The sequence below is a fragment of the Patiria miniata genome, unplaced genomic scaffold, assembly GCF_015706575.1.
Source record: "Patiria miniata isolate m_02_andy unplaced genomic scaffold, ASM1570657v1 HiC_scaffold_3, whole genome shotgun sequence".
Classification (NCBI taxonomy): domain Eukaryota; kingdom Metazoa; phylum Echinodermata; class Asteroidea; order Valvatida; family Asterinidae; genus Patiria; species Patiria miniata.
Window position 1 is genome coordinate 17,239,107 of NW_024037069.1, and position 25,524 is coordinate 17,264,630.

At 39.7% G+C, this 25,524-nt stretch overlaps 1 protein-coding gene across 7 annotated transcripts in view; it reads right to left on the bottom strand.

Annotated features, from left to right (window-relative positions):
• Positions 1 to 1,927: 1,927 nt before the first annotated feature.
• The window catches only part of LOC119738680 (septin-7-like), a 58,459-nt gene continuing 34,862 nt past the window's right edge, over positions 1,928 to 25,524 (bottom strand). For 4 of the 7 annotated variants that reach the window (XM_038213595.1, XM_038213596.1, XM_038213597.1 and 1 more), the window contains 7 exons: positions 19,098 to 19,100; positions 17,196 to 17,292; positions 16,689 to 16,848; positions 12,623 to 12,643; positions 6,203 to 6,350; positions 3,674 to 3,807; positions 1,928 to 2,510 (listed from right to left, as the gene is read on the bottom strand). In XM_038213595.1, the coding sequence (XP_038069523.1) occupies positions 2,465 to 2,510; positions 3,674 to 3,807; positions 6,203 to 6,350; positions 12,623 to 12,643; positions 16,689 to 16,848; positions 17,196 to 17,292; positions 19,098 to 19,100 (609 nt within the window). In that variant the 3' untranslated portion in view covers positions 1,928 to 2,464. The remainder of the gene's footprint in view (positions 2,511 to 3,673; positions 3,808 to 6,202; positions 6,351 to 12,622; positions 12,644 to 16,688; positions 16,849 to 17,195; positions 17,293 to 19,097; positions 19,101 to 25,524) is intronic. The other 3 variants (XM_038213598.1, XM_038213593.1, XM_038213594.1) reach the window with 2 other exon arrangements.

A 25,524-nucleotide genomic window follows, 5' to 3' on the forward strand; every position in this document is an offset into this window, starting at 1 on the left:
CAAAATTTACAAAAACATAACGCTACAATGTTCGTGTACTGGAACCCTGTATACATAAAAACACAGATATGCTGCTGGTGATGAAGACTAATTATATAATCCGGGGACAGGCTGGGTAACATTACGGTTAACAAAAACATTCCACAAATTTTCACATAAATTCTCTAAATACTTTTACAAGGGCCACTTCTTATTTAATAATGCAAAAATGATGGTATGGTTAAGATATAAGCCCCATAAATCTGTGTTAAGTTAATACGATCTGAATTTTTCGAATTTTGAAACTGAATTACAATATTAGGATTATTAGCCACAATTTTGATTTATTCTTATTATTACATGTAAATAAAAAGAACTCATGTGTACGCGCAGGAAACTAATGCAAAAGAAGTGTGGCGACTAAAATGTACAAACAATTTCTGACAACGGAAAAAAGTATGAACAATTATTAGTTTGTACAGGATTTTCGAGCAGAAATCAATAAATCTGTGTGTACATATATGCCACACTGGCCAAGTATTATGAGGTAATTGAAATAGTCTGGTTCCCTGTCCCCACTGTCCTTCAAATATGGGGACAGGTAGCTAGCAGTGAATCCTAAATACATTACGAGGCTTTCCTCCTAATGTATGCAAATTATATGCATGACGTGCATAAGTCTGAACCCTGCCTCCTGATATGCATCCAAAATCACAACAGTAATGTTTGCGCGCAACCAGCCTATTGCAAAATGGCAATAGGCCACGAATGTACAATTTTGGAGGTGATGAGCTTCAGTTTTTGCTGATTCAAAAGGGTCTCCGGCAAATATCAATAAAGAGAGAGAAATTACTGTTCAGTATTCAAAACCCATGCGGCTGAAATGCTTAAAAAGTTACCTTCATGGAGACGCTGATGATTTTGCGTAATTTTTGTGGTAAGACAAGAATGATTTTTCTTACAATCATGAGTTCGATCACCCTACATGCACAAAGCTAGGCAGCGATTCAAAAATAACCAATCATGATGCACGCACGCAGAGGAGATCCAATCAACGGCTTTGAAATGGGAGCCAGTGACCAGTCCCCATGTATTTAGTGGGGGCCGGGAAACAGTCTAGTAATTGAAAAAGAGAAGGAAAATAAAGATTCTCTAAGAGAAATTCTCGGCAAAAAATCCTAACAAATTTCACGCAATAAGGCTGCTGCTACTACCATTACTTGCCAAATTATTTGGGCACGTTACACACATGGACGTGAATTGTCATCTACATGAAAAAATAGAAGACAAGTCTTAGAATATGCAAATTTATACGACATTCATGAGCACCAAATAACACGATTTGAAAAAAAAAAAAAATTCACTTGAAACTATAAGGCGAAGAAGTAAACTTTTAATTTCTTATCTGTTTGTTTTCCAACATCGTAAGCATTCTGTTCTCTGAGTATTATCTTTTTTTATTAATGTGCGACGTCTCATTTTTTATCTGTTGACTTGTTAACCCTTTTGTTCATAGCAACCATGTTGCTTTTATTTAGAAACAAACTCTCTGAAAAACTGGTTATCGTTCAAATTCTAACAAGGACTTCTTTGTTATCATTATTTTTGCACAATTGTGGCTGTTTGTCTCGTTGGTTTATGATACTTTCATCACACAATGGTACGCATTTGGAAGCTAGTTTTTGTGTGCGCTGATGCTGTATTTTGCTTGAGCGCTTGCTCATAGAGTCAGGAATAGGAATAAGGAAATAGGTACAGGAATAAGGAAAGTGCTAAGTTGTCGTAATGTCATTTAATGGAATTTGTATAACTGCCGCACCACTCTACTGCAGGCAAATGGTCAAATTATATGAGTACATCAGATTCCGAAAAACTTTAAGTTCAAGAATTGCACTAATCCTACATCTAGCAAAATATGGAACAAAGGAAAAGCAACCAGGGAAAAAAGTGACATATATGTGACATATTTTCTTTATTCTTTAATTCATGTCTTTGCCTAGTTCCTAAAAGACATGCTGTTCACCACTAAAGTGGGGTTGCATCACTGGCACCAGACTACTTCCAACGAGACTTCCTGCTCTGGGCTTCAGACGTGTGGATGAAAGATACCAAGATGGCTGCCAGCGACCATCTTTGTCTGGTTCCCAAAGGGCCACTGTACACATCACAATATCTGGTTCGATGACATCATAGGTACCAGACTATGCTTAACATGTGCCTCATACTGGGTGTCACAGACATGTGTTCACATAATCCAAGTTGGTTGCTGCTTCAAAAATAAATCTTTGTCTTGGTTGACAATGCAAATTTCTGTTTTGTATCAAAGCAGGAATAATTTTGGTCCGGAACTTTCGACTTGAATGGACAAGTCAGAGGCTTTGGGTCGAAGAATTTTGTGTCAGCTGTACGTAAACTTGGGATGTGATTACCAGTTGATGGCAGTCCATTCAGTGTGCATAAAAGATAAGATGGTGGTGCGGTGGTCTCAAAATATGGTCTTCTTGTTCTTGCTCTTTTTGGGATCGTACGTCCTGCAGATAGAGAAAGAAAAGAGCGGTCACAAAATGGACAGAGGGCGGTTAAAGATTAGTCACATAATTGGAGTATGGATGAGGAATTGCAAGGAATGGTTGGAGATGGTCAAAAAAGGCCTGAGAATGGTCAGAGAGAGGTCTGCGAGTTTAGAAAGGATGGACTGAAGATTGCATATTGAATGGTTAGAGAAAACAGAAGAAAAAGTGATCTGCGACAGTGTTGGAGTCGAGACCTTGCAAGACCATCACAAGACCATCACAAGACCTCCAGTCTCAATTCAAGTCCCAAGCTATTCAAATGAACTGCAACAAAGGCATTCCTTTGTCATTGTTCGTGCCCTGTTACTTGTGTCTGGTCTTGTGGCTGGTCTTGTGATGGTCTCGACTACAACACTGATCTGTGAATGAACAGAGAATGTAATACAGCCCATTCATTCTGGGCCAAAGAACATTAATTTGTAGCGTTACACAAATTTTGGTCCTGGGAATTACCATGGACAACATTTCAACTTTGGTAAAATTCACTGTGAATGTTTACTGAAGCTACATTTGTGTTCCCATTTGCGTGAGGCATGAACCAGCCTTAACCCTAACCCTCCTCAATCCTCCAAAATCAACCAGGCCGTTTTGGAGGATTGAGAATGAATGGTAAAAAAAAGTCAGTTGATTTTGGAGGATACATTGTAGTGAGGTCGTAAGCTGTGCCCTACATTGTTTATGTTCGGTCATGCCTAATTGAGGCCCAAATTATATCGGATATCATTGCCTCAACGTATTACAGTGATTGTTGGAAGTTTTTGGAGGATTGCGGCTGCATCCAACTTTTTACATCACGGCAGTTGGATGATTTTATAGGATTGCAGGTGGTTCCCAGCTAAAATTGCCTAGGCGGTTAGAGTTAAGAACGACTACAGAATGGATAAAGAATGGTCAGTGTAAGGAAAGAATGTCAGATGATAGGACAATAAGAAATGAATGGCCCAAGAATGGTCAAAGCATGGACAGAAAATGGGCTGAACATGAAAATACTATGGTCTCAGAAAATGGCCACTAAATGGTCTAAGAAGTCATGTGATATACGGTCACCAAACGACCAGAATAATCAGAGAATGCACAGAGAATCGTGGGATGGACGACTGAAGTCTCTGAATGTGACCTACTTGGAAGTTTCAAGTCGGAGGCGCTGGTTGTCTTCAAAGATCTGTCTGTCCTTCTCAAACTGCCGTCTCTTCTCCTCCAGCTCTCGGCGTTGCTGATCAAGACTCTTCTTCATCTGATCCAATCGGTGGTGAAGCTGAGAGAGACAAGCACACATTTTGCCATTAAGCTTTGACTACCCCAAAAGAAAAGAAGGCTTCGATTATAAGCAGTTTGCATGAAGCCCAGTTCATACTCGGCCCGAAAGCGAAAGCGAACGTGAATTTGTGATGTCATGGCAAGTATTCGCGCTGCGAATTCGTAAAAGTTAACATATTTTAACTCGGGCGAATTTCGCAGCGAATATTTCATGACGTCAAATTCGCTTCGCATTCGCATTCAACTAAGTATGAACCGGGGTCAAGGGTCAGCCATTGTCTCTAGTCAACCATCAGTCACACATCAAAGTCCGGGTTCACGAAATACTGCACAATGCAGATTTGGTTACAACTTTCCCACAGACTTGTGTAAATTCATCTGCCGTGTTTAAGAGGAAAATTGCCAAATCTAAACATGCGTAATGTCCACCACTAGAAATCTTGATCTGTTGGACTATTGAACTGGCTTCATACACTCTTATCAGTCTGAACACAGCCTCAAAATCGCCCACGATGGCTGACGGTGAATTAGAGGCTAAGGCAGTGACCGAATTACTTGGCTACGGCTGGACATTACACACGCGCCTATGGAAGCCGCTGCAGCCACTTCACATAGACCTGTGTTATTTCCAGCTGTAGCCAAGTAATTCAGACGCGGCCTGATCTACTAACGCGCTGTTGGCCTAATGACCTGAAGCCATAGAGCTATATTAAATTACTAGAGCGCCAACTCTTCATTCTTGCGCTCGGAGACACTTTGAAGCCGCTCTGGGTGCAGACATTTTGAATTTATGTGCTTGTTTGTAGAACACAACCAAAATAGATGGATTAAATTTTAAAAGTGTACTCCAAATGCAACGCACAAGTAAAAAATACGCCAAAAACTTAAACGCGTCATGACGGTTCAAAAAACGTCACTGCCAAAAGCATCTGCAGCAGAGGGACGCACACACGTTGCGCTGTTTGCGTAGAGCAAAATGAAACACTCATTTGCTGATTGTGCGTTTCAGTTTTGGGCGTATCGGCTTCGATGACGCACCGGTATGTAATACAAACACAGATATGCAAATAGCCGTACAAAAGCCGTACAAAATTTCCAGTATTCCATAGGTTTGTGCACAAACATGGATGCGCCCAGCAGGCATTACTTTTGTACATCGAGTTAGCGCTCTAGTAATTTAATATAGCTCTATGCCTGAAGCAGAGGTCAACTTAACTTAGATATCCACAACCGTATGAATTAGGGACTACATTCCGTATGGTGTGCTGGGGAAGTAGGCCAATCATACTACGGGTTAAGCCCCAGTCACACATTCACGGTTTGGAGCTACGGATCTCCACGGTTTGAAATTCGTGATAAACCGTGGGAGTACCGTTTTCATCCTGCGTACATCCGTGGTTATCCGTCATCTTCCTTGGGTATTCGTAGAGGGGCTACGGGAAGTTTTAAACTGTTCAAAACTTCTGTGGTGAAAAGTCATGAAAATCAAACAGTGGGACATCTATAGGACAACCGTACTGATTCGTAGTGTCATTCATGGCTATTTGTACTTATTCTTAGAGATTCGTACCTCATTCGTGGTAAATATCCCTACGAATTCGCTACGAATGTCCTACCGATATGCCCGGATGTGCTAGGGTTCTGCTAAGGTTGTACTATGAATATTCACGCTTTATTCGTAGGAAAAAAACTTGGTCATCCGTGGCCCAATCGCAGACAACCGTGATGTTAACGTCATTATTCTCAGTAATACCGTTGATATTCTTCACCAATCCGTCCATATTCTTGACAAACCGTGGGGTATTTGTAGAGAAACCTTAGGACAATCGTGGCTACCCCGTCAGGAACCGTAGTGCATTCTTAGAAAGTTGATTCCTCCACAGATCTCGACGGTTCATCGTGATCGATTGATTCTTGGTAAACCGTGGATATTTGTAGCTTAAAACTGTAAATATGTGACTGGGGCTTAAAGGGGCATCGTCAAGCAGGGGTGTGAGTGACCACTGATAAAAACAGCTGAAAACAGCTGAAGAAGGTGTAAAAAAAGCTGAATTTCGGAAATCTCCTATACTTTTATACACAGCAAGTGAGGGAAAAAAGCTGAAATCCAAAAAAAAAAAACGCTGAAATCAGCTAAAAAGCTGAGATTTCACACCCCTGGTCAAGGTAAACAGCAACCGATAACATTTCAGAGTCATCGAGCGGCATTGCTTGTCCTCATATATGATACTGGGCCCATGTCTAGGCACAACAATTTGGTTCTCAAATGACTTTGCCTGAACCTATGCCTGAACGCATACATTTGCAAAGCAACATTTTCTGCGAGGTAGCTCCTGGTTTCCAGTCTACTGATTTATACACCGCGTCATACTCTGTGAAGTCTGGTACCCTACCTCCTTCTCCGAGTCCTCCAGCTTCTTCTTCTTCTCCTTGACCTTCATCTCAAAGACTTGCTCCATTTCGTTCTCCATCTTCTTCATCTTCATCTCATGCTCTTGTTTCTCGTCCTCAAACTGCGCCATGGGGTTCTTGGCGGCGACCCTGAACAGCAAATCAAGATGGGGCAAAAAGGCAGAAAAACCTGGGCATCAGACATGCTTTCTAGTCAGGTGGCTTAGGCCCAATTTTTGACAAGATCGTGACCGACTGGTCCAAAGCACCAAACTTGGCAGATATATTGTTATAGCCTTGGAGAAGATATTTAGAAGGGGTGACACCTGAATTTCTTTTGGGAAGGGTGCCTAATTTGCATAAATCATTAATCCCTTCCGTGTAATATATTTACTCCCATATTTGAGTATATTTTTTATTTTTTTATTTTTTGAAAAGTTTATTTTGGTGATTCCACTTACACATCCTTACTTCACTAACATTTTCTAAAGCATTTAAGACTGACTGAATAATTATCAGGACAAAGTAACGATCCAAAATGGCTACTATTATACCATAAAGTTGCGCGCATTTATCTTGTCTCCAGATATCATCAAGTTGTCTTACCAAACCTTAGTATTGATGAGCTTCAAATTCACCAAGTTGCTTACTGGCACAGTAACTCGATTACAACTTCATGGAAAATCATGTGAACAATGATAAAATTGTGATATTTAGCCCAGAAAACAAAAACGGGGAACTTGATCAAGTCCCTCACGTTAGGCAGGCTTCGCCTAATGTTTAGCCCTATTTACGGACACCTCATTTCCCCTCTCTTTGTTTTTGTGGGCTAAATATCAAGATGATATAATTTTTCACATGATTTCCTATGGGTAACTGTGCCAGTAAGTATCTTTGTAAATTTGAAGCTCATCAATACTGAGGTTTGGCAAGACTACTTGGTGATATAAGAGGGAAAAGGAAATGCGCGCAACTTTAGGGTATAATGGATGCCATTTTGGATCTTTATTATGTCCTCAAAATCTTCAAGTCTCTGATATGCTTTAGAAAATGTTATTTAAGTAAGGATATGTAAGTAAAATCCCCAAAATATACTTTTCAAAAAATAAAAAAAATTAACATCTAACCAAATATGGGAATAAATATATTACACGGCAGGGATTAACGCTTTATGCAAATTAGGCACCCTTCCAAAACGAATTTCAGGTGTCACCCCTTCTAAATATCTTCTCTGGGGCCATAAGAATCTATCTGCCAAGTTTAGTGCTTTGGACCAGTCGGTCACGATTCCAACCGTATGCAACCTGACTATTCCTCTTTTTACCTAATAAGCTGAAACTTTTTTGGGCATCTCTGAGTGTTAATTTTCTGTAGTGTACATGACCCAACTGCACAAAAAGAGTCAGAAGTCGTTTGAGTAATAAGCCTTTTTTAATTTTGCACAATGGGAATCAATAGGAACGGTCCACATTTTTTAACGAACACATGAAACCTGCAAAGATTTGCAAGTGAGTGATTTATCAACATGAAGTGCACAGTTTGCCGTTTCTACTACAGATATCAAAACCGGTCGTGAAAAAAATGTCACTAACAATATTTTGCAGAATCTGGTCACAACTATCTGAAGGTCTGTCTTTGGGGTTTCCTTCGAGTATACTCAAATCAGCAACTATTATTTTTTTTTTTTAATTGTTTTAATTAAATTTTTTTTTTTTTTAGAAACATCACAGGTAAACGTTTCAAGGTGGTTTATCTCTGATGTAATTTTTCCAACATGGTGCTAGTGCAAATATATTAAGTGATAAATTCTTTTTGTGATATTCAAATTGTCTTTTGTTTTTGATTGAAAGATTCTTAAACTGGATAGTGAATTATCTGTTGTTAAAAAAAGGAAAAAAAAGAAAAAATCTTTTCTGAAATGGTATGGGCTTCGTGCGCAGACAAGAGAGGGCGCATTTTTTTACCACTTTCGCACCACTGGTCCACGTACATATTGCGCAAAGTATGCACAAGACTTAGTTATTTTATTCTGAATGTACACAAAGCCGTAGCATCTGATGTCATCGCGTCACTCGCGTGAGCATCAGACGTCGTCAGCAATGCGTTTGAATGTTTCTCCCAGTGGTCTCCCCCAACTTACCGTTGAGGGGGTACTTGTGCATGGGGCCCATAGTTTTAAAAGAATTTTTCTCAACTACTATGAGGTGGCACGTTTTGTACAATAAGTTCTTGTGCAAGAATAAAAACAAACATAATCAAAGTAGCGTCTTTGTTAGTCAAAAAGTAAAACAAAAAAAGGTCTGTGTGTTTGTCTAGCTTTGTGTGAAACTTGAGGTGTTTCTGTTTTTGGTGCTGATTTTAACATTATACCGTTGCAAGAGAAGTTTCCCACAATGTACCAAATGCAAAAAAAAATGGCTGATCGGCTAAAGTGATCGAGTGACCAGGATGGGAATTGGAGTGAAGGAGTGATAACATAGTTGGTGCTGTCTAGGCCATGACTTGGCGTCCATGTAAAAAGTTACCCATGCTAGCTTCAAATCTGGTTCATACCCAGTGCAAAAGCGAATGCAAATTTGTGTTGTTAGGGTAAGTTTTCGCGCTGCATATTCGCAGACTTCGAATACATTTGAAAGTCCGTAGAATTCAGGCGATTCACAATGCAGTGCGCCACCAAGAGTTTGCCATGGAGAGTTCATTTTTCCCAGTGCATTGTGGGAAATGGTCGACAAATTCGCAGCGCGGGACATTTGAAATTGTTAGTTTTTTCCGGTCAGTAGTTTCGTAAGCGTATGATTCGAGTATCTGTTTACCCTTTTGTTTTCTTTTTCTCAATATGGTCTTTTTTGTAAGGCGGCAGAACGCTATGCTCAAATCTATAACAAATTAGCTCAAGTTGTCTACTGACACTCATTCAAATTGTTCATGTTGTGTCGACCGTAAACTTGAAAAATAGACTCTCCATGGCAAACTCTTGGTGGCGCACTGCATTGTGAATCGCCCGAATTGTACAGCAAATGTTTCTTGACCTCAAAATCTGCTTCCCATTCCATGGAAGTATGAACCCGCCCACGCTTAATAATGCCTCAAAAGAAAAATTGTGAACTTGAGAGTATGTGCATATATGAATGATCAATATTTGGGCCGCTGACTTCAATGGAAATTTACCAGTGCATGACAGAGTCACCAGAGAATGTTTGTAAAGGCCAGTTCATATTTCCCGCGAATGCAAAAGCGAAACGAATTTGATGTCATGAAACATTCGCTGCAAAATTCCCTGGAGTTGAAATGTGCTCAACTTGTGCGAAATCACAGCGTGAAAGTTTTGCAGTCACGTCACAAATTTGCCTTCGCATGCGCTTTCGCACCGAGCATGAACCGGCCTTAACATGAGCGGTCTTATTTCCCGTAGATTTTGTCCTGCTTGGTTTGTTTTCAGTGACAAACCAAAGAGCCTGCTGAAAAAAAATGTCTACAACTTTCGTAAGATTGAAAAACTCAAATGGGTTATTTGACAGACAATGTGGTTGGAAACCATGGGTTAATCAATGCAAGAGTCTGCTATCAATGAAGAGGACTACCATAAGAGGCAAAAATATGAAATGTCAAAATTTCTGAGATATGGGTCCACGTTTATCATTACGACATGGCACTAATAGAAGTTCCCTGCATGAGACAGATATGACTACACTACGCAAGTACCCATTAACAGAAGCCACTCTACAAGAGCCTACTAGAAGGGGAGGGCTAGGCGTATTAAACTACAGCAAAAAGCCACTCAAGCACAGCAGAAAGATCTGGGGAAACTTACATGTAAGACAAGGGTTAGCTATGTGTTCTGAGATAAAGGAATACATGTGAGATTGAAGTTCAGTCATATCCCTTAAAGGTACAGTCCATCATTTGTAATTTGTGCATTTTGTTCATTTGAAGCAACAAACGTACTCAAAATCTAAAGACGGTTGCTGAACAACTAACATGATGAAGTTTCAGCTCAGTGAATGCTGTGTATTTCGAGAAAAACAGCATTCTAAGATCTCGATTTCAAATCAAACGTTGCTGAATTATGTTTTAAACTGGGTCTGAATTCAGTGTCTCAGACACGTTCTCACTGCGTCGATTGCAGCTACGCGATGCCGCGCACCGATCCGACGAGTTATAGCAACCGCGCACGCGTATGCATTGTGCCAACACTTGTGCGCGCTCTGCCGAGTAACAAAACGAACTACTAACAGAAATTTCCAACGGTGCGCCTTCAGACGCACCGTTGGAAAGGCCTCCTTTCGTTGATTTCTTCAAAATGACAGCTTGCCAGAAAGAATAATTTCACAGGGAGTTGAGTCCCCTTACTATCTTTCAACCAAGTATGTTTTTCAACAATACTTACGTCAGTTACTTTTTGGATAGCTGCAAATGATGGACTGTAGCTTTTATAACAGGACACCTTGAAACTCAAATACCAAATTCTTCACGTTCCACACTCACTTACCTTCATCGCCCAGCGCAATCTCAAATTAAGTATTACCCACAACTTTGCCCCTGCGGCAAATAAGTGTCACCAAGTCAATCAAACACACTCAATGCATGTACACTGATACCATTCTACATCAATTCAGTCAAATCAGTTCCAATAATCTCACTCCACGCAAGGTTATCCCAAACACACAGCAACCGTCAAACAACCTACTTTTGAAACGCTGTCCTTGCACCTTCTGACCACAATCTCTACGTTAACCCATCCACCTTGCCAACCAGTGATCTCAACGTAACTAAAAATCAGGATCTAGCTTACTAGCCAAGAGGTTCTGTTATCCCCTCAAAAGTTAACGATAAATAATGACCAAAAAAAATATTGCTGTATTTTCAGAAAGATATATCAATGACATTGTGACTGAATGTAGTACATCTACTGGCATAAGGCATACTGGGGCAGAGATGTAAATTATGATTCTGATGAACAAAAACAAAATCATAATATGGATATTCCTTGAATTCATTTCTGAGCCAAGCGTTAATATTCTGTTTTCAGAAAAAGAGGAGTTAGCCAATAAACAAAACTGAACTGAAAAAAAAATTGCAGTATAAAGTGGAAAAAAAATGTTGCTAAAAAACTCCAATGTGTTGTTAGTACAGAAACCAAAAAGCAGCAACTGCATCAAGTCCACTCGCTCCCTCTGGGGTGTATTAGTAGACATGGGACATAATGGTACTTAACATCAATGTCTTCTGTTAACAATAGCAACAAAAAAGTCAGTCTTGATCAAAGACTGATTGTCGCTGTAGTTGACAGGAGAGAGTGAATCAAGTATCATGAGACATGTCCACGCAGGCCTGTCAGGCTGGATGGTGATTTTTTTTAAAAAACAAGCGGGAAAAAGGGAGGTCCACACGGAATCCATCTTTCAAAGAAGCTTGATCGGTTACTAAATTTTCAACACATTTCTTGTACATGTACATATCCCTCCTCATTTTCTGTCAAACAATTTTCTTTTGAAATACTTTTTGAGAGTATGTCTTTTCGTTTCAATTTTGTGTACTGTACATGTACATTAAGCAGGGAATGTAGTCGATCCCATCGCAAGTAAATAACAAGTCCAGTAACAAGAAAACCACAAGTCCAATCACAAGGAAAAGTGGATATAACAAAAGAAAGCCTTCGTCAAAGCTGATTTGAATAGCTTGTGAGTTGTATTGGGACTGGAGGACTTGTGATGGACTTGCAGGGACTTGTGATGGACTGGACTACATCCCTGACATTAAGATGTTGAACAGGTGTTGAAAATCTGAAAAAGAAAAAGCCAGATGAAAGCGATGAGATTCAAGGAAATCAGATGTGCAAAGAAGCTTGGACCGGAGAGGGATATGAACCCGAGACCACTAAACTGCAGTTCCAGTGCAACAGAGTGAGCTCTCCAGCCCCGTAAATGGGGGTCTGCTTTTGTCAACCCTTGTTGATCAAGGTTAACATTCTCTTGATATCAGCAGAGTGGAGGACATGACCCATAGACCACTGGATTAAGTTCCTACAACGGTTGGTGGTCTTTTGTTGGTTGACCCTCATTGATAAAAGGTCTGTATTCTCTTGACGTAATCAGAATGGACATGGGCATGAACCACAGACCACGTGTCTGCAGTTCCAGTGTTCTACTGTGATTCATGGTCTTTCAAATGGTCAACCCCCATTGATGAAGGGTGAATTGTCTGGACATTAATCAGACTGGACGGGGATGTGATCCAGGCACCACTGAACTGCAGTTCCAGTGATCTACAGACCGATCCCTATGAATCATGGTCTCCCATCGGTCAACTGTTTTGCTCAAGGTTGATGTTCTGTGGCGGTTTTTTTTTCTTCAGAGATCTTGTTATCAAAGAAGTGGGAGAAATAAAGGCGTGTGATCCAAAGGAATGTAACATGATCTCACCTCCAGTCAGCGGCCATTTCACTGCAACAAAACAAAGCAGCATGCAATTGACATGAATACCAGTAACATACATACATACACGTATCCCCACCGATCTCTATATAAAGACTGGATAGCGGACGCCCATACACCAGTGACATACATGTAGTTGGGCAATTCCACGGTTACTCACGTTACATTTTTGATGTACTTTTGAGTTTCCTTGGGCTGTAATTACCTTACTGAAAAGGTTTAATAACTGTTATCTCCATGGTAGATAGAGTAGACCTAGACCTACCTAAGCACCAAAGATGACATACAGAAAAATGTGTTATGTATGATAAACATGACGCACAAAATTGGTTACTCACGTTACGAAAATGTAACGTGAGTAACCGATTTTGTGTGTCTTGTAACACATTTTTTTGGATGCCATCTTTGGTGCTTAGGTAGGTCTAGGTCTACTCTATCTACCATGGGGATAACAGTTATTCAACCTTTTCAGTAAGGTAATTACAGCTCAAGGAAACTCAAAAGTACATCAAAAATGTAACGTGAGTAACTGTGGAATTGCCCAGTTGAATTTGCATTTTGACCAGTTCGCCCCAGTCTTGCAAAAATGGCTGCCGATATACGAACTTTCTACGCATGTATTTCACATGCATTTTGTTCACAAACACGTATTATGATGTTCTAAAAAGGACAAATTTCCGTCATGATTATTTTTCCAAACATCGCAAAAAGTGAACAGCCGCATTCAAAAAGTAAACCACGACGTTTGAAAAATTGTGAACCCTGGTCAGTGGTGGTGGACAAAAGGCAAACCAGGTGAACCACAATGTTACAAAAGTGAATCACAACTGCCCAAAAAGACGGCAACTTGTCCTTTATAGATCACCAACCAGTGATTCTTCTGCGGCTTTCTGTATGCTATCCAGTCTTTATATAGAGATCAGTGCGTATCCCACACCCAAAAGGGGGAAGAACCAAGATGGCATAACACCGGAAAGGTAATATGAAAAGATTATAATTTACTATCAGGACCGTTGGGTCAAAATGGAATTCCGGTATAGTTTTCTCATTTCTTCACCACCCATTCCCCCCCCCCCCCAGCTCCATTCAATTATACCTCTTAAAATATTCATATATGGGTTTTAAAAAAAGGAGAGATCATTATACACTACTATCAGTTAACAACCAATTTTCATCTGATCCCGCCATTGTAACACATGCCATGATGTTAGAGTGCTGATGTCTCTCCTGGTTCCCAACATATTGAACGTCAGTAATGGTTTAGTGACATTAATGTACCAGTCACTCTAATCATAAACACTAAAAAAAAAAAAACATTATGATTTTTTTTATGAAAAACACTGCTATGAACTACCTACATGTATCAAGAATGCAGCTAGCATCATGAATGAAGCTAGCAAAATACAGACTGGATAGCACATTAGGATTAGGCTGAGGTCACAACGGCGCCAGTTTCGTAATTTTCCAAAGAAGATGGCGGCGTATGAGAGGGTTCCATCGGACATTCCGTGGACAGGTTACGGCTGTTTAAAGCTTGCATTTATCAACAGGTCAAAAAAGCAAAATACTGAAAAAGTGGCTGTTAACATTTCAAGCTTTGTCTCTGCGAAAACAAAAGATGCCAATTGTTTTTAACACGTGTAGTAGACAAATGATTACAAATATGAATAAATTTGAAAATCAAAGAAAAAAACAATCAACCCCGATCACTTTTTTTTAACACTTTTCTCCACTTCGGTCTGTGCCAAGTTCCGTCTCATTTTGCCAGAATGCCTCACATTTGGGGGCCAAATAGAGATTTGCAGTGATTGCACAGCGTTATGCACAGCATTGGGCATATGCACTACCCCTTGAATATAATAGAGATTCCTCGCAAAATGGCAGCAGATGTCATGCACTGACAAAAAAATGAAAATATTTTCAATATGTTCACTACATGCATGCAACTTTTCCTCAGATCCGCTGATTTCCTCGTTTTTGAAAAATACTGTACAAAGTCTTGTGTGGTTTGGAGTTTTCCTTGTTTTTTCCCCTAAATTCCCAGTTGCATGCCTGGCACTACATGCTAGTCTATGTAATAAGCCCTTACGAAGCAAGGGTCTATGATATGCGAACAGATTCGGCGATTAATTATGCAACAAAAACTGAATCTTGACCTTGAGATTCTGACCATTCAGCGGGCGCTCCTATATCGGGTCTTCGGTTATATACCCGTTGTCGCGTCATAGACATCTATAAATAAAAGCTAGACACGACATCTATTTTTCGTTTACGTTGTTAATTGGCGAATATAGCCTGCGGTCATGCGCTCTGTAACGCTATGTTACACGATGCGCCAAGCTGGGAGCCAATGTCGTGTCTAGGTTTTATAAATCTTTATGCCCCGCTGCTGTTGTATTACAAAAACACTGCATCCGAATTGACCAATCAACGACTTAGTCCAGATTTCAGAGTGAAATGACGTCACGATTTAGTAAAGTCGACTGGCGTGCCTGGTCTTATAAATTTGCATGCTTTGACGTTGGACCGGAGACAGGGGTCCGTGGACAACTGGTGATACTAACTACATGGATGGAAAACTGCAGATCACACCAGTCCCTAGAATATTTCAGAACAATTCAATCACAGGCAGTGTCGCAGTCAAGTCCTTTTGCCAAGTCCGACAAGTTTACTGAAATATGGGCTGATAAAAAGAAATTAAACTAAAGAAACTAGAGAGAGTGGTGCAAGCTCATGCAGGCTTTTGATTATGGGTATATATATTATGAAAAAAAATAAAAATAAAAATGGCAAGCTCAAAAGAAGGAAAAAAAGATACTTGCGGTGTTTTCAAATACTATAGTATTCCTACTTACAGTATTCAAAGTACTCAAGTCAGCGCAGCCTTGCTGCTAAGGCTTTACTCCCAGGGTCATATGAAATTTGGACGCCTTTGAAATCTGGTCTCCTCATTATCTTCACTTAGGCATGCGCAATACAGCCAAAAAGTCCGTATTTCACAGAGTCCAAATTTCACACGACGATGACCCGATTTCATTGAGCTTGCTTAGCAGCTGGGAAGTGCGCACCAGTCACATGTAATACACACTGTATGACATTTTGGCCGGTAAGCGGATTTCGTTTAGCGATTATCTAAAAAATGAATGCGGCCTGATGTTGCGAACTTAACAAGTTCTTCTTCAAAGGCAAAATGGCGGCAGTAGAAGATACAAACATGTAGGGAGGGACTCACAAGCATGCAGGGTTGGGAAGAGTAACACACAAGGGTCTCCCAACTCTCGATGTTTGTGGGTCCCTACATGTGTGTTTCTTGTACCTCCGTCATTTTGCCTCCGAAGAAGAACTTGTTAATTTCAGGTCAATCCAGTCAGAAAGCAGTTTGCAGCAGTCCTATTCGTTATCATTAGCAAATATCTTGTGTGCAAAGCAAGCTTCTGTGCTTGGTAATGGTGGGATTAAAATCCAGAATTTTAATCCAATTTTGTTGAATTCCATTTTTTTAGTTTCAATTTTGGAAACCAAATATTCAAAACCAACCTTCAAAAAAATTGGTACTTTCATTTTGTTTGTGACACAAGCTAAAGAAAACAACTGAAAGATCTCTCAATTTGCTCCATGGTCTCTGACTGTAACTGCATTCACTCGCTAGTGGTCTTCTCGGTCCATGAACAGTCAGACCAATTCACCTGATCAGAGAGTTCCCACACATTTTTTATAACATTACACCTCTCGAGCGTTTTTTATTAAGGCCCAGTGGTCATTGAACCGTGGGGGGATTGCATGCAGCACCTCACTAGTCACATTTTGTTGGCATGGCTGTGAGCTGAATGAGAACTTCCGATGAATCACATAACCGTTATTCAGTTTGAAAAAAAAATTAGGATCACCGGATTTTGAAATCTCCGATTTTTCCCACCACTAGTGCATAGCAGCTCAACGACTTGCCCCCTGATTTTCAACCTCATATTTCAGTGAACATGGAGACTGTCAACAGAACTCGACTACAACACTCATGCCACGAAATAAATAATCTCCGTTTTAAGCGGAAACCTACTTTGAAGCTTTCTTGCTGTCGCCGGCCGTGACGGCGGTCAGCTTGCGACACCTGAAGTTCTCGTAGTGTACGTTGTTCGTCACATCCTTCAGGTCCTGCATGTGCGTCCGGATCAGCATGTTGCGCAGAGGGATGAAATCGCAGTGTTCCAAGTTTTCAACTGTAAAAGTTTGTTACAAATGTCAATTATACAGGTAAACATTTCGATGCCCAATTTATCGCAGCAAGTTTACAACAGGAGTATCCAGAGGTCACTTCAGTGGTTGTGCACAAAGTTCATGGAGAGTCAAGAATATTTTTCGAAGTATTTTCTAACAAAATTGGAAATGTTTCTCAGTCCCAGATTCATGTCTTTTCAACATTTTTGCAATGACTGACCTTCATTGAGATAATATTACGTTATTTAGCTAACATATGCGCCTATGGAAATGGCTGAAGTCACATAGGACAGCCATGTTTCTTACTACCAGACACAGTCATGAAATTTGGACGCGGTTTTAGACATACCTTCAGCGACCCCCCATGGATACTGACGACCCCTGACCCGCTTGCCGTTGGCTTCCAAGATCATGTTGCTACCTACGACAGCAAATGGAACCCGTTCCTGAAGCAAAACACAATGACAAACAAACACATTAGGATATCCGGGCTGTAGACATCCAGAATATGCCCTCAGGTGAGTTTCAATAGGCCTTATTCTTGCGCAAAAGAGTGTGCTGCAACCACACAAACTGACGTGAATCGAAGGCTACTGACGCAAACAATTTCTGATTTTTAGATTAATGAGAGTTTGTAAAATGCTTCAATGAACTTCTAGTGTTGGTCTCCAGAAATTGGTGTCCTTACAGTGCTCCCATTTGCTAAAAAAATATGGCCTATTGTAGTGAAATATTAGATTAATTTTGCAAGCGGAAAAACTTTCAAGTTGCTCTAGCAAATATCACATGAGGTTGCAGCATGCTGAGCAGAAACTACATGTAAGCTCAAGAATCTTTTACTACAGTCAGGCAGCAACTGGGACTTTAGCAAAAACAAGGAAACTCCAAACCACACAAGACTTTGTACAGTGTTTTTCAATTTGTAAAGGCATTCATGAGAACTAAAAAACCGAGGAAATCAGTGGATCCGCAGAAAAGTTGCATGCCTGTACAGTAGAATGTCGCTATAAGGAACACTGCTACACAGACCTTTTATGGGGCTACACTGAACAGACTAATCTAGTGTGCGTTCCACTTTGAGCGAACACCGCAAGACGCAAATGTTGCCAATGATTTCCCATTAGCTATGCACAACTCATTTGCATTGTTTGCATCAGGGGAACACACCCCACGTGACCACAATTGGAAGACATTATAAACCATTATCATGTTGGGGCTATCTTGATTTTTTTCCCATTCAAATCAACGTAACCAAAGCGAGGTTGGAAGGGAAAATAGTCTGGTTCCTTTTTGCACAAAAAACATTATCATTCAGTGCTGTTATGGGACACAGGGAACATGACTGAAATGGTGGCAGCATGATAAAGGTCTATTGATGCGATTCGTGGCTTAGTACACGTCACATGCTTTACTTGATGCATGCGTACAGTTCAGCCTACTGGATGAAGTACTACTGAATGCATCTGAGCAACCTATACGCGAGCCTGGGACCATCTCAATTATAGCTTCTGATTGTGATGTGTGGATTTGTAAATTTACACACATTGCTGAACATGCTTAGCAGAATGATGGTTGAAAGCACAAATGTTAAGCACTGAATCTTATAGGGCGTAGTACAGTGTGCATTAGAAGGTGTAAACTGGCTGGAAAGGGAAGAACAGGAATTTGGCAAGAACCATTTTTTTTCCCGGAGGACACAAAAAGGGGTTTACAACTCATGTGCAATTCTTAGAAAGCATCACTACCGGTATTTTGGATAATGATCTTTGGGCATCGAATGGTGCATACGGGAGATCATGCACGACAAAATGTTGAAAGCAGGTGATTGGCGTAAAAACTGGGCCCGGCCACACAAGCAATAGGATGTACAGTCTACCATTGCTTTTACAGAAGAGATGTTCTTTGTGTAGTATTACAGCTCAAAAGTGCCCACATTTACTACAGTTTTTGTTTTTTTGTTGATGTTTTCTTTTTCTTGTTTGGCATTCACACAAAGGACTCACGGGAATTGAAGTGAGATTCGTATTCATTACAGGATGGGAGAAACTATTCCTACAACAAACAGGCCGGACACACGCAAGAAATGAAGGGTAAAAAGCTATAAAAAGCTACATGAGTATCACTACAACATTTATGCGGGATAAAAGATGAATCGTGGAAAATGTTACAAATGGAAATAGCAATGGCAACTACATGGAGTTCTGCATGGATCTCTGCTTTTGATCTGACACTACACGACAAGTCTACTTACACGCTGGATAGTTGGAGGTAAGAGAAGTATTCATATAAATAAGAAAAGAAAAAGAAAAGCAGAAAGAGTTTCAGAACTGAAAGTCTAAATCAAGAGATTGAAATCAAACTCCCGATCGAAACATCTTGAAGACTAATCCACTGACCACAATTACACGTGAATGTATGTACATGTAGCAGCCAATACTGGGGAAGCTATTGAACATCATACATGTTTTCTCACACTGGAGATGCTCGTGAATTTTGGCAAGTTGCTAATACCCTACGGGTCAAGGGGGCATTGAGTGCGAGTCTGCAATCTGTACACATGCATGGTACCATCTCAGTATGGCCGCTAATTGTGGTCGTTGGATCAGTCTACAATGGTAGTCTCCGATCCAGAGTTGTACACGAATGACTTGAGTTTAGACTCAGGTCTTAGGTCTCATTTTTGGAGACTCATGGACACGAGTCACATTGAACAATAGCTCTGACTTGGATTAGAATCATTGTGTGACTCGAGCTCAAACAGCAACATGCCCAGTTAAAACAATAATCGTTACTCAATTGAACCAAAACTACCAACTCAAATGACATCTTACAAATCCTGAAAATGTCAAGCAATCTTTTTTTTCTGGTGAAAGACTCATTACATACATGTAACTCATCAGGCCAAAAAAAAAATCTCCAGTTTGTGGTATGCGCGCGCATCGCCATAGCCATGCGCGTTGGCAAAATTTTAAAAAAAAAATTTCAAAGTAAGATGATGTCTCAAAACCGCCAAACTTACTGGTTTGACTGAAATCCTGCTGCCGCACAATTTTAACGTGTTTTTACATGGGGTTACGATCGAGTAGGCCTATAAGCTTTATGTGGCCTCTCTGTGCTCCCATACATTTTGCCCTAAATTTGGTCGGGCACCATTTGCAGTCATCAGCCGACATTTGACGGGAAAAAAAAGAGGAAGAAAAAAGAAGCAGCTGCATCGCCACACCACTTTTGGGACAAGCTCCATACCAGAGACTGGAGACTTTTTTTTGGGGGGGGGGCCTTAGTAACGTGGAACTCAGACACAGATTTTGGAGTTGGACTGAGTCTTAGACCCAGACTCGGGTTGAAGTTCATGTACACATCTCACACAAATGTTGTCTTCTTATACATCCAAATAAAATTTGAGCAGTACCGGTACCTGGCTGAAACAAAGTGAGTTAGTGCGGACAAAGATTTTCAAGAGAAAATGAGCAGTTTAACAAAAAATATACAGAAAGCGAGAATCGTGAACATTTTGACGATTGCAAGTTTGCAACCTAAACTACAACAAGAATCTAAGTAGGTACAAGTACATGCATCTGCAAATTTTCCTTCAACAAAAAAGCCAGAAATGAAAACGATTACATCCCACAATTGTCACCAATGCTTGCAGATGTGTATAATAAAAAAAAAAAGATTCACAACTTGTTCCATTTCTCTTGAGAAATAAGTGTCTACTTTGAACAACAATTTGCAGACAATAATTTATTGGAAGTGAACCAGCACATGTCATGCAATGGGCATGGACAGGTATGCCCATATTTGGTCAGACCATGATGAATTGCAACAGTCTGGCATACATGTACTCTGGGCACACAGCAAATCACAACGCAAAAAAAAAAAAGGAAACGAGTCCACATATATGCATGCATTCTGTACATCAAAGGACACAAAACAGAAACAGTACGATCTTCATACCCTACAGCACTCTAGGAATGAGCACTTTCTATTGCAGCACATGTCATGTCTCTCTGCTTCAAACATGTATGCCACCATACATTTTTGTAACCCTGACATTTTTCAAAGTAAACACGTGCCTACTTTCTGCATGCGTAATTTTGCTATTAGTAATCTTGCATTTAACTAAATTACATATAGCATAATTTGTATTTCCTTTTGACTGGCCAGAATGCTAACTTGTCACATTTTGATAATTGGTCGGCGGCCATGTTAGTCATGCAGATGCATAATGTGTATAGTATACGTGTACGTACAGGAAGCATTAAATCGCTTAACTGAAAAAAACGCATAAACGTTTAATTTTGCATTGCGTAATACTTATATTCTACAAGGCCAAAAAGGGCAAATGGTGAGAACACTAGTTCAAGACGTCTAATTATAACCAAAAAAAATACAATTTGTCCATTTCATAGGTTTTTTAAAAATTTTTTTTGTTATTCCAGGCGGATTTGGTGTGCTGTAGGCCCCCCCTACAGTTAATTAACTGTTGAAGTGTAGTAACCCACCCTTCATTTGTTAATTAACAACCAGTAGTTTTTCTTTTCTTTTAACTTGAAGAGTACGTTGTAAATGTACTTTAATGCTTAATTATCCTCTGTATGATCCTTTTTATCTGCAGGCTCAGTTTGATGAGTGACTATATCTATAACAGGAGCTTATTTCACAATTGTATTTTGCAGAGCAGAATTTCGTTGACAATTCACACTCGGTGTTTTGCAAGTTACATACATGTACCACTACCATTCATTTGACAGCAGATGGCTTTCTCGTGCTGAGTTCTATTTGTCAACTTGAGCACATACCTCAAGGTCACTGTCATGTGTGGAGCTGGCCAATCGACATTAATATGACTCATCGAGAGTGATATTGACAATTTTTATGGTTCGGGGTTTTCTTTCTGGAATTTACATTAATATGAACAGCAAAAGCTTGCCGGAAGTACAGTACATGTATGATGTAGATGTACACATGTATATTTCATTTTTGTGTACATGAATACATGTAAATGCAGGTTTTGCTCAAATATAACAATAGGCCTGAAACAATGCAACAAGCTTGCACAGTATGTGTGCGCGTTCTTATGGGAGCCAGGTAGGGATGAGAATCTGCAGAGACACCATAAGAAAGTGCACATAAACAAAGTGTGAAGTTGTTATTTTTGAGGTCTATTATGTGAATGGGAACTTCACTGGAATCCCCTAGAGTTAAGCAGGATTCTTGTGTGTCATATTAACAAAACCATCACCATCAAAATGACAGACAGTAACAGTACAAGTACCGACAGAAAATGTGTTAAAAGTTTGACACTAACAAATGGCATTAGAACTACACGATCAATCTATATAAGTTGTGTTTTAATTATGTCACTATTGACTTCCATTAGTGTATTCTCTTAAAAATTAGTTTAAACGAGTACTAAAAACCAGTACCACATTTTTTATTGAGTAGATATATTTGCATGTAAGCCCCATAATAAGACTCAACAACTGTATCTTTGTGCTTCATGCATACGTGTACATTACATTTATTATGGGTTGGGTGTGAGAATATCACACAAGATTGAAACTTGGTTCAGTCGTCGATGTGGACACTGTTTCGTCCTCCGCTCGTATTACGCATATTAGTCCCAAATATACAGTAATTTTTGTTTTTAAAAAGATGTCAACTTTAACTGAGATCTCAATAAATCTCAACCTCGCTTGACACTTTTTGTAAATGAACCGACACGGGAGGAATTTCCCAGGAATTCACAAATTATCGGCGGCCGTCTGCGGACTGGCGAGGCATGGGAACAGAAGCTGTGACACGGTGACAAGAGGGCAAATATTGTGACATCAGATATCTGTGTGTGTCTCCGTGGTATGGGATCTCTAAAGCGACTAGGGGATAGCAAAGCTGACACACTGACTGAACATGAAGGCATGTGCTTCTGCTTAAAGCTACAGTCCATCATTCGCAGCTATCCAAAAAGTAACTGACGTAATTTTTTGTTGAAAAACATACTTGGTTGAAAGATAGTAAGGGGACTAAACTCCCTGTGAAATTATTCTTTCTTGCAAGCTGTCATTTTGAAGAAATCAATGAAAGAAGGCCTTTCCAACGCAGCCGTTGACATGACGCACACGCGCGCGGTTGCTATAATTTGTCGGATCAGTGCGTGACATCACGAAGCTGCAATTGGCTCAGTGAGAACGTGTCTCAGACCCTAAATTCAGACCCAATTCAAAACATGATTCAGCAACTTTTATTTGAATTCGAGATCCTAGAATGTTGTTTTTCGCGGAATATACAGCTGAAGCTGAGCTGAAACTTCATCAGGTTAGTTGTTCAGTGCCCTTCTTTAGATTTTGAGTACGTTTGTTGCTTCAAACGAACAAAATGCACAAATTACAAATGATGGACTGTACCTTTAAACATAGAATGTTCAGTTTACATGTATATCACAAAAAAAAAATCAAATCCTTTAACCTACATTTTTAACCACAAATAAATCATTTGAATGGGTATAGTTTATCACAGAGAATGGGTAATATTTACAGAAGTTTAAGAAAGCAATGTTTACAAAATATACATTCTTGCATCCAAACTAGGACAAAATATAAAGTATTCTATTTAGTCTATTTAGAGGATGGACGTTTGCATGTAGCTTTTTTAAACTTCTTCAAAATGAACTGTGAGAACAATTTTGTCCAATTTTTCGGAAATTTCATGGCATCTTGCGACTCTGGAAATTGTCTGGTTGTAATATTCAAAATTGATTTGTTCATTCTATATGATGTGAGTATTATACAAAAGGGCAAACGTGGTTGGTACATTGTACATTTGTAAACTATAACCTTTTCAGTTCACCACGTACACGTACACGTATCTGCATCTTTGGGCACCTGAAATAACCAACTGTATCCGCACCAGCGACGGGCCAGGTTTTTTTCTAGGGGGGCAAAGCACATTTTCCCAAAAAAATCCTCATACTTTCTCTGGCATACATGTATTCTCAATTTATCATTTTTTTTTTAGGTTGGGTGGGGGACATTTACCCACCCCACCCCCATTGACACACCTGCAGACGCACATTTTGTTAAGTGTGTTTTAAATAAATAGCAAATATGACTTCACACCTCCTTTTCCTTTCTTTTAAAATTGTTTTGCTTCCTTTAAAAATTTTTTTTTTCCCTTTCCAGGGAGGGGCAAGCGCCCCCCCCCCCCCCGCCCCATCCTGGCGACGCCCATGGCACCAGCCTACTTTATTATTTAGGACACGCACAACTGAGACTAGCCTGATTTTTTTTTACAGTAAACCTTCACACACACACACAAATAGTCCAAAAAGTGGAGCAGTTTGATGGTATGCTCATTCGCGTGACTGATTCAACACATTTTAGGAGCCGGTCTCGCTTGATCGCCCGCATGCCACAACTAATATATTTGCTGCGATCACTCGTCCGTTGAATATGTCAAGCTTTTCCTCAACGAAGTTCATAGTGATAAAATTTTATTTCATAACAAGTTTTAAAGGCGACTTTAATTAGTACTTAAAGAGCATACTGATTTGTTTGAGCTTGCAGACACAAGGGATATCAAATTGGTTGTCACTACAAAATGAAAATGAGGTACACATTGTGTCTTCGTACTTAGTAAATCAACATGATGCTTCTGTGTACATAATGTACTTCGGATTCAAACTGTAATATTTCTCAGTGACGTACCGGTATTATTGCCATGTTAATATTTAAATTATTGTGTGGGTTTTTTTTTCTATTGAAACTCTTGATTTAAGAGGACATATTGCTGCCATATTTCACTCCACATTTCAGTGCCACCAAGACGCATCCTGACAAGATTTATGGCACTTTCCGATAGGGAATATCTCTGAAATTTCTGAAATGCATTCCGCATACTTCTGATATTCTTTAGAAATAGTAATACTCTGCAGACTTGTGTTTGCATGAAACTGAGCTTGTAAACCTTTTTACAAAGCATTATTATTTGGTTTAACACTGCATACTTTTAAACATTTAGTTTTCATAGTAATTAATGTAATTACGTACATGTACATGTACATGTAATTCATTGTTAACCCATTCTTTTTCCAAATTTCAGCTGTGTGAACTTAAAACCTTTTTCTAAATTATTCGATAAAAAAAAAAATGTATAAGATGTCCAAATTTGTTCCATTCTAGTTAAAAGATTGGAACTGGAAATTCATCTTGTTTGAATGATAGAGACTTGTCTATGTTTGTATGGCTTATCACCAAACATTTCAATTACACTACGTGCAGCGTGGTTATTGATTGTTTCATGCAACAGTATACAATGTATGTACAATATAACATGGTTTGAAGGTGGATGGTCGATATTAGCTCCCAGGGCATTGGAAGTTGACAAACTATTTCCTGAGACGAAGCCGAGGAAACTAGTTTGCCCCCCATGCTACAGTTTGATTGCCCAATAAGGCGCATGCATAGTAGACCATCACATCGGTATCCTGCATATTCACCCTGTGCATCAATCCATGCAAAACTAGTGGCTGATACGCGATGGTCAATGGACCAGTAGGAATTCGTCTCTCGCTCATGAATATGTATGAGTTATAGTAATAAGAGATCATGCATATATGCAAATTAAGCAGAAGTTAGTACAACCTCTCGCCCCTCTCCGTTCTACCACATGCCAAGATA